This window comes from Cynocephalus volans, chromosome 1 (genome assembly GCF_027409185.1).
Source record: "Cynocephalus volans isolate mCynVol1 chromosome 1, mCynVol1.pri, whole genome shotgun sequence".
NCBI lineage: Eukaryota > Metazoa > Chordata > Mammalia > Dermoptera > Cynocephalidae > Cynocephalus > Cynocephalus volans.
The window spans coordinates 41,734,809-41,750,526 of record NC_084460.1 but is presented as its reverse complement, the minus strand read 5'-3'; the positions used below and the strand labels follow the sequence as shown (position 1 = coordinate 41,750,526).

The window sequence follows — 15,718 nt, the reverse complement described above, 5'->3', positions numbered from 1 at the left end:
TTTTGTTATTTGAGTCTTCTCTCTTCTTTTTTTTGTTAGCCATGCTAATGGTTTGTCTATTTTATTTATCTTTTCAAAAAATCAACTTTTTGATTCGTTGATCTTTTGAATTGATTTTGGTTTTCAATTTCATTCAGTTCTGCTCTGATCTTAATGATTTCTTTCCGTCTGCTAACTTTAGGTTTGGATTGTTCTTGTTTTTCTAGTTCTTTAAGGTGAAGTGTTAGGTTGTTCACTTGCCATCTTTCTATTCTTCTGAAGTGAGCATTTAATGCAATAAATTTTCCCCTCAATACTGCTTTTGCAGTATCCCACAGGTTTTGGTATGATGTATCATTGTTTTCATTAGTTTCAATAAACTTTTTGATTTCCTGCTTGATTTCTTCTTGGACCCATATGTCATTAAGTAGAATGCTGTTTAATTTCCATGTGTTTGTATAGTTTCCAGAGTTTTGTTTGTTATTAATTTCTAGTTTTAATCCATTGTGGTCTGAGAAGATACATGGGATAATTGCAATTTTTTTGAATTTATTGAGACTTGATTTGTGACCTAATATGTGATCTATCCTGGAGAATGATCCATGTGCTGATGAGAAGAATGAATATTCTGAGGTTGTTCGGTGGAATGTTCTGTAGATATCTGCCAATTCCAATTGGTCTAGAGTCTTGTTTAGATCTTGTGTTTCTCTACTGATTCTTTGCCTAGATGATCTGTCTAATATTGACAGTGGAGTGTTCAGGTCCCCTGCTATTATGGTATTAGTGTCTATTTCCTTCTTTAGGTCTAATAGAGTTTGTTTTATAAATCTGGCTGCTCCAACATTGGGTGCGTACATATTTATGATTGTTATGTCTTCTTGATGGATCAGTCCTTTTATCATTAAGTAGTGTCCCTCATTGTCTCTTTTTATGGTTTTTAGTTTAAAGTCTATTTTGTCAGATATAAGAATAGCTACTCCAGCTCGTTTTTCTTTTCTGTTTGCATGGTAAATCTTTTTCCATCCTTTCACTCTTAGTCTGTGTGAATCTTTATGGGTGAGGTGGGTCTCTTGTAGGCAGCATATAGTTGGGTCCTGCTTTTTGATCCAGTCAGCCAGTCTGTGTCTTTTAATTGGGGAATTTAAGCCTTTAACATTAAGAGTTGTTATTGAAAGGTGTTGATTTATTCCTAGCATTTTATTGGTTGTTTGGTTGTCTTAGGTGTCTTTTGTTCCTTGCTTTCTGATTTACTGTTTGGTTTCTTTGTTTGTTGGTTCCTTAGGTTGTAGTTAGTGTTTTTGTTAGCTTGTTTTCTCTTCATGAATGCCATTTTTATTGTACTAGCGGGTTTAGATTTTTCTTGGGTTTTTATGGCAGTGGTAGTTATTTTTCAGGAACCAAACCCAGTACTCCCTTGAGGATTTCTTGTAAGGGTGGTCGTGTGGTAGTGAACTCCCGCAGTTTTTGTTTGTCTGAGAAATATACTATTTGTCCCTCATTTCGGAAGGATAGCCTTGCAGGGTAGAGTATTCTTGGCTGGCAATCTTTGTCTTTTAGTATTTTGAAAATATCATCCCATTCCTTTCTAGCTTTTAGGGTTTGTGATGAAAAGTCTGATGTTAACCTGATTGGGGCTCCCTTATAGGTGATTTGACGCTTCTCTCTTGCAGCTCTTAAGATTCTCTCTTTGTCTCTGAGTTTTGCCAATTTGACTATGACATGTCTTGGAGAAGGCCTTTTTGGGTTGAATACGTTTGGAGATCGTTGAGCTTCCTGGATCTGAAGATCTGTGATTTTTCCTATACCTGGGAAGTTTTCTGCCACTATTTTGTTGAATATGTTTTCTATGGAATCTCCATTTTCCTCCCCTTCTGGAATACCCATGACTCGGATATTTGAGCGCTTGAGGTTGTCTGATATCTCTCTCAGATTTTCTTCCATGTCCTTGATTCTTTTTTCTTTCTTTTTGTCCGCTTGTGTTATTTCAAACAGCCCATCTTCAAGTTCAGAGGTTCTCTCTTCAACTTCGACAAGCCTGCTGGTTAAACTCTCCGTTGTGTTTTTTATTTCGCTGAATAACTTCTTCAGTTCAGCAAGTTCTGCTACATTTTTTTTCAGGACATTGATTTCCTTGTATATTTCCTCTTTCAGATCCTGTATACTCTTCCTCATTTCATCATGATGTCTAGCTGAGTTTTCTTGTATCTCATTCAGTTTCCTTAGAATTATCACTCGAAATTCCTTGTCAGTTATTTCAAGGGCTTCTTGTTCTATAGGATCCAGAGTATGAGATTTATTAACTTTTGGTGGTGTACTTTCTTGATTTTTTGTATTTCTGGTGTCTTTTTTTTGGTGTTTATTCATTGTGGCAGGGGGTTTCACAGTCCACCGGTTTGAGACTAATGACTAACTAGGATGTTTCTGTGGTTGCCAATTTGGTATGGCTCCCGCCGTGACTGCTCAGTTGGCCTCTAGTGTCTTGTGTGTGTGGTTGCCTCGGGTCTTGGGCTTCTCCGGGGATCCACCTTTCTGGTCAGCTTGGACTCTGCTGGGCTGGTGGATCACGTACCACAGGGTGTGTGATCTCTGTTGAGCTTTCACTTCCTGTACAGGACTTCTCCCCGTTCCGTGTGCTCTGGCCCAGGCTGTTAGATCGTGCAGTGTGTGGTTTCTGTCGAGTCTCCGCCTCCCTGGCCGCACGTCTCCCCCCTCTGTGCACACTGTGCTGGGCGGGGGTGTGTCTTCTGCACCCCTCGTCTATCAGCTGGGCCTTCAAGACCCTGCTCGGCACCGCCTCACCCAGGAAGTCTACCAGGTTTCTGCTAGGCACAGACGACCGGTCTCTCTGGGTGCCTTTGTAGCACTGTGTAGATCTTTCTCGGGTCTTGTTCACCTTTGTATCCCCCCGGTATAAACCGAGTCTAGTGCCCGCCTGCAGCCTGCTCTCCAGCAGGTTCAAGCGGACCTGGGAACTCTCCTACCACACTATTCCCAACCAGAAATTCGTTAGGCTTTTTTCCAAACTGGTGGTCGCAGAGATGGTATCTGCCTCCCAGTAACAGGAAGTTTACCTGGGCCGGAGTCCAGGGTGTGGTGGAGTGACAGTCGGCCCGCCCGTACTTCCTTGCCCTCCCAGCACTGGTCGGGGACGCCCCACGCCCCCAGCCCCGCCAGAGAACCGCGGAGGGAGTGGGAGAGGAGGCCGGCCCGCAGGCTCCGGAAAGCCCCACGCCAGGCCAAGCAAATGGGCTCAGTGATGGCCGAGCAGGGTGGAGCTGCCCGCACCTGGGAAATGGAGGCAGTACCGGGGCGGTGAGTGGCCTGGTGGTGCAGGGGAGCCGCGTGGGCATCCACCCCCCGAACAGAGCTGTGCCAGGGATCACTCACAGTGCTGTGCCAGGTCAGGTGCTCGCTCTCTGTCTCTGGTTTGTCGCCTTCCGTGTTCTCGGCGCTGCCGCCTCGGGCTGTTCAGTCGCGGCGTGGCTCGGGCGCTCCCAGGAATCTTCTTTAATGCCGGCCTGAAACCTCGAATCCTGAATAGAGCAGCTGGCCGCCTTCAGCGCGGCCCCGGCCTCCGGGATCCTGTCTGCATCCGCAGCAGCCCTGGCGCCGTGTTCCCTGTTTAGAGACTCGCTTTTGCAGCTCTGTCTTATTTAATCTTCACATTGACTCTGAGAGACAGGTAATATTTTTATCCCCATTTTACACGTAGGAAAACTGAGGCATGGAAAAATTACACAACTCTCCTGAAGTCATACTTAATCGTACTCTGCTTAGGAGCTGGGATTCGAACTCTATCTAATTTCATAGTCCAGGCTCCTAATTTTTCCCTCTAGAGAATTTCCCACATGCCAGATGCTGCTTGAAGCACTTTGTGAATATTGACTCAATTACTCTTCACACACATCACTGAAGTAAATAATATTGCTGTCCCCATTATAAAGATGAGGAAATGGAGGCAAAAAGGGGCTAAATAGCTTGCTTACATTTGTGCAGCCAGGAGATGCTGGAGCCAGGATTTGAAGCCAGAGCTTGCATTGCCGGGCTCCCCCCGACCCCTAAATCTCCCTGTGTAAGCCACAGCATTCAAAACCACAACAATTAAGGGTCAATCTAAATTAAGGTAAAGAAAACCTGAAATTACTTCTCATATCACTTTCTCTTTTTAATTCAATTTTAACTTTTGAAACATCCCGATTGATTGAGAATGGCCAGGCCTTTATATCCCAGCATCCATCGATCAGTCTGTGGATGAGCTGTCCCAGGAATGGGCATGACATTGGGTGAGGTAGCTCTCGGGGTCTGAAACAGCTGCCTGCACTCCCTGAGCTGGGGCAATGAAGTCTCACATTCAGGTTCTCTACATGGGTACTCTTTTTATAAAATATATTTTACTTTATTCATTCCCCCCACCCCACCAAATAACACATGTACAATAGTATAGACTTCAAAAGGAACAAAATAATGGATGAGCAAAAGTACTTTTTGTCTCCATTTTAGGAGTCCTGAGACCCAGAGAGGTTAAGTGACTGGTTCTAGGTAACACAGCTCATTGGTAGCAGAGCTAGGATTTGAACTCATGTCTGTCTGACTTTTCATGCTCCTGCCTCCTACTGGGGGTGTATCATGGAAGGCATCCTGGAGGAAGTGACATGTTGTGCAGGTCTTGAAGAGGCTGTGTAATGCAATGGAACCAGATCATTTGGATTGGAATCACAAATCTCCCACTTCTCAAGTGTGTGATCTTTGTCATTACTAAACCTCTCTGGACCTCAGTTTTCTCATCTGTAAAATGGGAATAATAGCAGCATCCACTTGGTAGAGTTGTCACGATTAGTAAATGAGTCAGTGTGTGTGGAGAACTTAGAATACTTAAGGGGAAAGGGAAAATCAGAATCAAGGATGACACAGAGGTTCATGTCCTGAGCAACTCGGTGGAAATGGTGTTATTTATGGTGATAATCTGAACCCAGCTTGACCCTGAGGTGGGGGGCTGGATGAGATGACCCTGCAACCCCGAGGCTTCTCTGAGCTTGGGGGGTGGTGGGAGAAGCAGGGGCTGTCAGTGGGGGCTGGGTTGCAGAACCGCTGAGCATGCTGGGAGGCCAGTCTGGCTCTTTGCCCAGCGCTGGGCAGCTGGCCAGGGTTTCTGTTCAACGGGGGCTTTGTGTAGTAGCTGCCCCTTCCTTCTAACCTTTGCCAGTACCATCCCCTCCCCAGGGAGCTATAGACTGGCCCAGGAGTGACCAGAATGCTTATGGCACATTCTGGTTCCCGGCCACTGCCCAAGGCCTTCACTAGGCCAGGCCTCCTGAGGTGGGGAGGTCCTCGGATGGGGTCCAGGGTGAGCCTGGACATCCTGGCTGCCCAGTGTTGCTTCTGAAGGGCTGAAGCATGTCCTAGTGCTTACTCTGAGCTTGGGCAACTCGCTTAAGTCCACTACGGTTTTCTCCCTCTGCAAAACCATGTACTCATGACCCCCTATATAAACTCAAGTCCAAAGGCTTCCCTTGATTACCCACAAAGCCACACAAGGCCTGGCCCCTTGCCTACCTCCCCAACATTGACACCTCCCTTCCTTCCTTCACTCCCCTCCACTCCCACTGGCCCCTTGCTGTTCCTCAGCCCCATCAGACTCATTTGTACCCCAGGCCCTTTGCATCTACCTCTTCTCTGTTGAATACTCTTCTGAGATCTCTGAGTCCTCACTAATCAGGTCTCAGCTCCTCAGAGATATCTCCTAGGCCACCATACCTAGAGTAGCCATCACCCCCAGTCCCTCTCCCTCTCAGTGCCTTCCCTGTCTATTTCCTTTATACTGCATCTACCTCACAAATGATCCTGTGTATGTGTTTATTGGTTGTCTCTCTTACTAGAATGTAAGCTCCATGAAGGCAGGGACCATATCTGTCTTCTCTACCACTGTTCCAGGCATCTAGAAGAATCCTGGTACATAATGGTGCTCAAGAAATATTTGTTGACATGACCTATAGGATGGGCTATTTTAAGGACTGATAACATAATGTATAGCAAGTCCCTAGAAGAGAACTGATACATACCAGGGGCTAAAACCGGGAGCCACTCTCACCTTCACTACTGTTACTGCTTTTATTATTTTACTATCTCATGGATGAAAGATTGGTTTTATTCTGTTAACCTTCTTTATATCTTTAATCACCGCAACAAACTGATCTACAAATTTATTGAGATTACAGAAGCTTGTTATTAAGTCAGAGTGGAGCAAACCCCACAGGCAAGTAGAGATGTGTATTCTCCCCACCCCTCATTTCCTGCTAGAAATCTGAGAGTCATATTTATTATTATTATTATTATTATCATTTTATTGGATAAAATAATGAAAGGATTAAGCCTAATTAAATGATTGAGATCCAGATTCAGAACTCAAAATCACCAGGGAGAGTCACTTCACTTATCTCAGCAAATCTCTTAAACCTCTTTGTGCTTCATTTATTTTTTTCCCATAAAATAGGGATAATTGTATTATTTTGTGGGGTTGTTATGAAGATTAAATAAGTTAATATTATTAGCAAAGTACTTAGAAGAATGTCCAGCATAGAGTAAGCACTATATTAAGTGTTAAATTAAATAAATGATAATAAATTACGTTCAGTGTTTACTATGTACAGGGACTGTTTTACGTGTGCTCTTATAATCCTTACCACAATCTCTTAAAGAAATCAAGGAACAAAGATGTTAATTAATTTGCCAAGGTCACACAGCTTGTAAATGGTGCAATGGTTTGAATGTTCAGACATGTGCATAAAGTCTTCTCTTTTTTCCTTTAATCAAATTCACTGGTGTCTCTACCTTAAGAATTACTATATGGAATAGTATATGCACAGCTGAGCCTAACTGTGTTTTATGAGCCTTTTAAAAGATTTTCAAGGGCATTTTTGGCTGCAGGAGACTTTGACTTTGAACATTGAACTTATACCTGAACACCTTCTTTATAAGATGTGAACCTACGGTATATCAAAGAGATCAAGAAGAGAAGACCTGGTTGCAGTAGAAAAGTAGGAGGGGGCTGCCCAGTTAACTCAGTTGGTTAGAGTGCAGCTTGTAACACCAAGGTCAAAGGTTCAGATCCCCGTACTGGCCAGCTGCCAAAAAATAAAAATAAAAAAGGAGAAAGAGAGGGCATCATCCTGCCAGCTCAGACTCCCCCCTTCCCATCCTGGGCAAGGTGGCCTCCAGTACTTCTGGTCATCTTTGGGGTCCCCTAAGGAACACAGTTTGACAACGTTGGGTAATTTCTGAATCCCACCACTCTGGGCATCTTTTGACTTGATACTACCAATTGCAGCTGGCAGGCATTGAACACTTACCAGGTGCCCAGCCACATTTCTGGGCATTTCATAGATTAGCTCATTTCCTCCCAATAACCCTCTGGGACAGGCACTATTATCCCAGGTTTACAGATAAGGAAATTGAAGCACAGAGAAGTTAAGTTATTTGCCCAGGATGACACAGCTAGAAAGGATTAAGCTGGTAAGCAAACTTAGTATGATTCCAGATCCCTTTCTTCTCACCCTCTGGCCATACCTTCTCTGGCCTTGGCTGTCGCTGGTCACTGGAGTCCCCGGGAACACTGAGGGGCTGTATGTTTCCAAGAAAATGGAGCTTCCGATTTCTAATGGAATGGAAAAGGGCAGGTGAAGTCCCTTCAGCATCCTCAGCAGAACCCCAGGCAGCTGTGGCTTTTCCTCTCTCATGAAGCTGCCAGACCTCCCTCCAGTGTGGAAGCTGAGCCAAGGACCAGAGTGGTTGCCAGGACATTGGCTAGAAGCCTGTCACTCAGAGGCCCAGTTAAGGGAGGCTCTTGGCTTCTCACTCACCCAAATCATTAATATTCTCTCTCAACAGCCCCTCTCCGTCTAATTGTGCTCACTGCCATTGGTCTCTTTGCCAGGGCTGTGGCCTGTGGGAAAAACCAGTGGCCCCATTTTTTCCTTGCAGCACTCCCCGGGCCAGAGGAGGGGGGGGGTGGTTCGACTCGGCCACATACCATATTTGCCAGGCTATCAGACAGTGTAGACGTGCAAGAAACACCTTAATTTAACAAGGACTCTTCTGGGGAAAAATATTTTTAAGCATTTATTATTCATGCATTGAAGGCAACTTTTAAGTCATATTGTAGAGGCAAAGGTATTGTTTTATTTAGGCAAAAACTCTATGCTGTATTATAGAATCCATTACAAAATTTTAAGTTCTAAGTAAGTAGAGAATTTTCTGTTAAACATAAAAGAAAATAGATAAAGTGTCTTTGATAAAACCACATGTACTGGTCCGGGAGGACACCGGGTTGATAAAAGGGCTATGGTAGAAATACATTTGATTCTAAATGTTAAAGGACAGGGCACTCCGGTTAGCTCAATTGGTTCCAGCACAGTGTTATAATACCAAAGTCAAGGTTTCAGTCCCCTTACTGGCTAGCTGCCAAAGCAGCTAAACCTGTACAACCTTGTTATTTGTGTGTGTTAAGTAACCCACGTGTAGGTAGTGCCTTTGTAGCTTTACTGCGAGCTTGCAGCATGGCACCACCAGGGGGTAGCATCGAGCATAATTTGACATGCTTGGCTTTGCCGCTTTGTGGTCATCAGAAAGATGTGTTGGACTCAGGGTTATTTAAGAATGCATTTGATGGCAGGCAGGCAGGCAGAGGTGAGGAGTGTACATATTATATACTGGTAAATAGGGTAACTCCTGGAGAAGTCTGCAGAGAGAGAACCCTGGTAATTCTGCAGCACTGGTGGGAAACTTGAGTCTAGGGGTACTGCCCTACTCTTCTCTGTCCTGGAGGACTGTGGTGAGCTCCAGGCATTGCTCTTAATTAAGAGGTGAAGTGACAGACTGGCGTGTCCAGAGGAAGGTGCGGGGTGGTAGGGAGCACTGCAGAAGCACATTCGCTTCTGGAGGTAGATGTGATCTCAGTCACTACTTTTGGGGACCTTGGCAAGTCACAAAACTTTCTCAGACTCAGGTTCCTCTTCCATGGAACAGGGACAATAATATCTACCTTACAAGGTTGTTGGAAGGAGCCAAGGAGGTAACGCATGCAGGTGCCTGGCCCCCTGTAAAGCCTCAATAATGGTGATTCCTATGACATTGAAGAATAACATGATGTTAATAAGGTTAATATTTGTATTATTATCATTGAAATAGTTATCCTTATTGTTGATCATTAATACCTTTATTAATGATAATTACATTGGTTGTGTTGCACCTGATGTATATCTGATACATGTTTTATATTACATATGATATATATTATGCCTTGTATATATAATACATTTGATGCATATTAATATATCACATAATTATAATAATAATCAATATTTTATATAAATAATTATTAATATTTTTGTGATTAATAACTACTGTTGGAGGAATGAGAAGATTTACCATGGAGGGTCTGATTCCCCTCTCCCAATCAAGCTGGAGCTTAGGGGTGTTAGAACCAACTGGATTATTGGGGACCCAGGGGTTTGAAGTGGAAAATAGTTTAAAAAGTAGAGAAGCTGACTCAAGCCCCGGTTTGAATATGTGACTTTGGCTCAAATGTGTGACCTTGGACATGTCACTCTGCACCTGTCTCCCCGTCTGTGAAGGGGCACAGTTGTCATTGTTATGATCGATCCCATCCCTCCCTTGGGGGCAGCAGGTGGGGGTGGGCTGGTTGTGAAGGTGTGCCCCCTCCCCTCTGCAGGAGTCGGGGCTGTCTTTGTGGATCGGCAGGCAGCTGCACCCCCTGGAGAACGTGCCCCCCATGCTGGCTGTGCTGCTCATCACTGTCGTCATCATCTTCTTCACAGAGTTTGCCAGCAACACGGCCACCATTATCATCTTCCTGCCTGTCTTGGCGGAGCTGGTGAGGGTCCTTCTGGGGAAGGGAGGGCAGGGGAGGACCCCTCCATTAACAAAGCTTCTGAAACCTCTCCCCTACCACCCAGAGTGTCACTGGGTGCTGTGTTGCCATAGCTCCCTTCCAAAGTGCATGGAAGTGTCAGAACCACGATGCAGTTTTTTAAATACTTCTTTTATTCCTCAAGAAGTGCATAAAGAGAATAAATATTCTCAAAGTACATCAGATTCCCTCCTGTGGGAAAATTAACCCTTGGTGACATGGAGAATTTCATAGGAACACATAAATTACTAAATTTGGATAAGAAGTAGAAAATCTGACTAGACAAATTCTAAGGTAGGGGAAGCTGCAGCCGCCCTCTAAAGCAGGGGTTTCAGCACTATTGACACTTTTGGCCAGAGAATTCTTTGTTGTGGGGGTTGTCCTGTGCATCGTAGGGTATTTAGTAGCATCCCTGGCTTCTCCCCACTAGAGGCCAATAGAACCTCCCTAAATCATGACAATCCAATCTCCAGACATTGCCAAATATGCCCTGGGGGCCGCAATCATCCCTGGTTGGAACCACTGGGCTAAAGATCACCAGCCCCAGATGGTTTGGTAGGCGAGTGCTAGCAAATCAAGGGACAGATGGTTCCCAACTCATCCAAACTGTTCCTGAGCACAGAGATATAGAAATAGCCATTCAACCCATGTGTAAGGTTAGCAAAACCCTGACACTGAAACCAGACAAGGAGAGCAGAGGAAGAAAAAGCTGTATAGTTCAGTTTCACATGTAAACAAAGATGCAAATAGCAAAATGAATCCAGGATTGTAAGAAAAGAATATATCATGGTCAAGTAGATGTTATAGTAGGAATTCAAAAAAGGATTAACATTAGGCAACTATCAATATAGTTTTATATTTAAATAGATTAAAGACCAAGCCATATGATTATCTTAATATAATACAAAATTGATAAAATTAAAGCTGTGTTGCAAGTACATGCTTTGTATGCAAGCAGTGATACACCAGCACACTTATCTGCATCATCTTTGTAGTTTTTATTTGCTTATTAAATGCATTAATTTATAATGGTGATCACACTGTATTAGCACACATTGATACGCTCTTTGTTCTTTTTCAATGACTGGAGAATATTCCATTATAAGTGGACAGTTGTTAGGGTCGGCCCGTGGCTCACTTGGGAGAGTGTGGTGCTGGTAACACCAAGGCCACAGGTTCGGATCCCTATATAGGGATGGTTGGTTAGCTCACTTGGGAGAGCGTGGTGCTGACAGCACCAAATCAAGGGTTAAGATCCCCTTACTGGTCATCTTTTAAGGAAAAAAAAATGGACAGTTGTTAATTTACTTAAACAATTTCCCACTAATGGACATGTAGGTGTCTCCAGACTTTGTTAGTAGTTTGGGTAGTTTTGTTAACCTGCCTCCATATTTACCAACTTTTTCTTCTGCACTGTTCATTTTCCTGTTAAGTGTATCCTGCGAATTTTTAATTTTAGATTTTATTATCCAGCAATGCCACCTTGAACTTGCCTTGTCTGTCTATGCATCTTAAATTCCTTCTAGAGAAATTCCTATAACTGAAATTCCTGGATTAAAGAGCATGTGCATTTAAAATTTGTTAGATATGAGGAAACTGCCCTCCAAAGTGGCTCACTGTTTTACACTCCCCTCAGCAGTGTGGGGTGGGTATCCCCATACCCTTGCTAAGTGTGGTTGGATTTCATCAGACCCTTTCCGAGGATCTGAGGGACCTGGCAATGGAGAGAAATGGGGGTGCCATGGGGTGGTATGGGGGAGAAGAGGGAGCATAGAACCCACCCAGGCCTGTAAAGGGCAGCTTTTGCTAGAAAAGCCACTTGCAAAGGACACATTCTTCTAATTTGCCTATCATCAAAACCAAAACATTTTACACACAGGAGGATAATTTTAGAGCTTCCTGAGAAAATTTATATGCTTTGGGTTGCAAAAATTCCCTAGAGGGGCCAAAACGTCCTATCTTAAGTAAAGTATGAAAAACATGATCAACATGAATTGTAGGTGAATATGTCATTTGGGAGAGGTGAAAAACTCGTGGACTGATGACTGAAGCCACCCACAGCTATATTTGATCCACACAGTCTTAGAAATTTGGAAATGCTTGCCAACAGATGCTATCCTGAGCTCTCTTTATCTCTGAAGTCCAGTGAGGCCCCAACAAAAGGTGCTCAGAGGCCAGCTTTGGGGTTCGGATCATTGGGCTGAGGGAAGGTCCAGACACGGGCATTGTGACTTTAGAGCCTGGCTCTCATCATGTGGTCCCTGGGCAAGCAGCATCAGCATCACCTGAGGAACTTGTTAGAAACACACATCTCCAGGTCTCACCCGAAACCTGTGAATCCGCAAGTCTGGGTGAGGTGGGGCCAGCTGTCTGGGTTTTAACAAGCCCTCCAGTTGGCTCTGATGCATGCTCACCCACACCCATCCCTGATGAAACTGCAGTGTGGTGCTGGCACGTCACTAACCTTGGGGATGTTCTCTCCACCTCTCTCTTGGTCTGGGTCTCTTCTTGTCTCTATGTCTGCCTGTGTGGCTGCATTTCCGGCTGCATTTCTCTCTGTCGCTTACTCTCTCTTACTTGTCTCTGTTGTCCCCTGTCACTCTGCCTGCCAATCTCTATTTATGTCTTTGTCTCTCTGTCTCTGAGTCTCTGAGTTACTCTCTTTCCAACCATCTCTATCTCCTGAGGGGTTTCTCTACATTTGTCTCCATCTCCGTCTCTCCCACCCTGCTGGGCCCAGGCCATCCGCCTGAGAGTGAACCCCCTGTACCTGATGATCCCTGGCACGATTGGCTGCTCCTACGCCTTCATGCTGCCCGTCTCCACACCCCCCAACTCAATCGCCTTCGCCTCTGGACACTTGCTGGTCAAAGACATGGTGAGTCTGGGCATCTCTAGCAGAGGCCCAGGGAGGCGGGTGGCACCAGGTGGTAGGCAAGTCCTGTAGGCAGGACTCCTGTGCTTCTACCCCATCCCCCAGTCTCTGAATAGGTCATTCCAAGTGGGACCAGGAATACACATTCTAGCAAACGCTCTGGGACGATTCTCATGCTTAGACAATTTCGGGAAACACCGCCTGAGTGACTGCTTTCCAAAGTTTGCTTCAGGGACAAGGGACTCCCCTTCCCTCTGGGCACTGCTCTCTCTTCCTGCTTGTTTGACCAACTGCTTGGTGCCCAAAATCTTTAGGAGAGAGAAGCAGCAGACTCACCTTGGTACTTAGGGGTGGGCCTCGGTGCCCAGCCAGCCGGGTGTGAGGGTGTGAGTTGGAAGCTGAGGGTTGTGGCAGTGATGACCCACCAGCTTCCAGCAGGGACCAGCCACTGGAAATGTGCTCCCTCTTCACGAAGCTTCCTGCTGAATCCACTCCTCTCTCCCTCCCCCTACCTCCTGCAGCCTCTACTCTCTTCCCTGGCTGCCTGGAGCCTTTGTACAGCGGGCACTCAGGGAACGCATGCAACCCTTACAAAGCTGGTGCAGCCGAGAAGGGTGATCTGCTCTCCAGGCACAAGACCTCAGCAGAATAAATGGAGGGAGAGAGAGAGCCAAAGAGAGAGGGAGGCAGAAAGGGATACCAGAGCAAACAGAGAAGAGAGGAGAAGAAGGGACACAGAGACACTTTCACCTATTTGTTCATTGCACAGGGAGCTGCTTAGTGCATTCTGTGCTCCAGCACCAGGGCTTCAGCAACGTGGGAGAGACGCAGATTCTGCTCCTAGGAGGTTGCTTTCTATTGATAGAGACAGACAGTAGACAAGCACATTTAAAAAAATTAACTAAATTTTGATATTGCTAAGTGTTAGGAAGGAAAAGAAACATGGGGGAGTGGAAAAGGCTGGTGGGGGCAGGGTTGGACAGTGAAAGCCCCTCCAAGGAGGTGACCTAGGAGCTGAGACCTGATTTGAGATGCAGCCAGTCTTGCAAAGAAAATGGGGAAGAGCACTCCCAGCAGAGGGTACAGTGAGTGCAAAGCCCTGGAATTGAGGACCAGAAGCACAGGGCAAGTCTGCTATGATTGGTGTGGAGTTGGGGGGTATGAGGTTGGAGACTGGGGGTCAGGGAGAGAGTGCAGGGCATAGACTTGGACTGTTATTAGAGGTCTGTGGAAGGGTTTTAAGCAGGGCAGTGATATGATTTAACATCTGTCTTTGAAGGATCACTTTGGCTGCTGGCTGGGTGGTTTGGTGGGGGGGGAGGGCCAAGTGGGGAAACAGAGAGGCTCTTCATAGAAGACAGTGAGGGGATAAGAAATGCCAACAATACAGATCTGGAGAACAAAGAGACAGTGAGAGAAATGGAGAGACCCGAACAGGTAGGGACTTAAGAGGTGAGGCAAAGAAACGCCCACAGTCAGCCCATCTTGAGCAGGGCATGGCTCACCTGCAGGGTTTGCTCCTGAGAGTGATGATTTAAGTGCTAATTAAAGTAACTAATATGGGACCAGCAGGAATTTCAAGCCAGGCTCCCAGGACCCTGGAAAAAGGAGACCCAACCATGCCCCCAGATCCCCCAGAGCTTTGGCCAGCCTCCCTCTCATCCTTCGAAGGTGCCAGGGGCTTTCAGACCCCCCAGAAGAAGGCAGGACAACACAATGCAGTGTTTTCCTGACCTAACCTTTTGGCATCCTACCTTCACAATATATTCCCTTTCCATGAACCCTCTGTGGTAATAGTTATTTAACCATTTTACTAAGTCAACTTAACATTTTTAAAAACACTTAAATAAGAGTATTTCAAAAGAAAAGTTTCCAGCACATCTGTAAATGGAAAACTGTATTACATGCCATAGAAGGCAGGTCTAAAAAGGCAAAGAAATAAAAACAAAATAATGAAGTTCTCCCTGATAACGATTGCCTGGAGAAGGTTCTGAGCCTCTCCTTGTTCAAAAGGGAAATTGGCAAGGAGTAGAGAGTGCTAAGGCCATGCTGGCACCTAAGGGAGACTTGCTCTGTGAGGAATAGATTCGAAAGAGAATTGAAAAGGGAATCACTTTTTCGCTGTGTGCTGCGAGGCTGGGTAAGGTAGAGCAATCAGTAAACCCAGAAGAGAAAACAGGGAATTTCAGTCCAAGGTGGACCGAATGGTACAAGAGGCCAGCCGGGGAGGGGCAAAGGGCAAAAACTTTCCAACTATGTAAAGAGGTAAAAATTTCCAGAAGAAAAATTCTTCCCAATAGACAAGTATAGCCTTAACTGAACCTGCAGTGTGTGCACATGTGTGTGTGTGTATCGGGGGGGTGTTTAATGATCAAGATTATGTTCAAGTTGCATGACCTTGGGCAAGCCGACTTCTCTGGACCTCATTTTCCTCTTCTGGAAAATAGGGCTTAATAATAATAACCTCTGTGAGGTTGCTTTCAGGGTTGAATGACATAACCCTATGACAACTGGCGTGGCACAGTGCCTGATTCCTGGAAACCACTCATTGAATGGGGACATTTGCAACTCTTTGAATGATAGCCTTGAGTAGTGGAAAGATGGAAAGGTCTTGGGCATTGAGCAACCTGGGTTCGTACTGGCTCCATCACTTCCCAGCTGGGGGATCTTGGGTGAATGATTTCCTGTCTTTGAGCCTGGGTTTTCCCATCTGTACGATGGGTCTAGTGCTGACCAATCCCTCAGTCTATGTTCCATTTCAGGTGCGGACAGGCCTCCTGATGAACCTGATGGGCGTCCTGCTGCTCAGCTTGGCCATGAATACCTGGGCACAGGCCATCTTCCAGCTGGGCACCTTCCCAGACTGGGCCAATGTCCACTCAGCCAATGTCACAGCACTGCCACTCACGTTGGCCAATGACACATTTCAGACCCTTTGA

General features: G+C 45.4%; 1 protein-coding gene across 3 annotated transcripts in view; it reads left to right on the top strand.

Annotated features, from left to right (window-relative positions):
• The window catches only part of SLC13A3 (solute carrier family 13 member 3), an 82,723-nt gene extending 67,005 nt beyond the window's left edge, over positions 1-15,718 (top strand). For all 3 annotated transcript variants that reach the window (XM_063108791.1, XM_063108804.1, XM_063108797.1), the window contains 3 exons: positions 9,707-9,868; positions 12,645-12,782; positions 15,542-15,718. In XM_063108791.1, coding sequence (XP_062964861.1) covers positions 9,707-9,868; positions 12,645-12,782; positions 15,542-15,718 — 477 coding nt within the window. The remainder of the gene's footprint in view (positions 1-9,706; positions 9,869-12,644; positions 12,783-15,541) is intronic.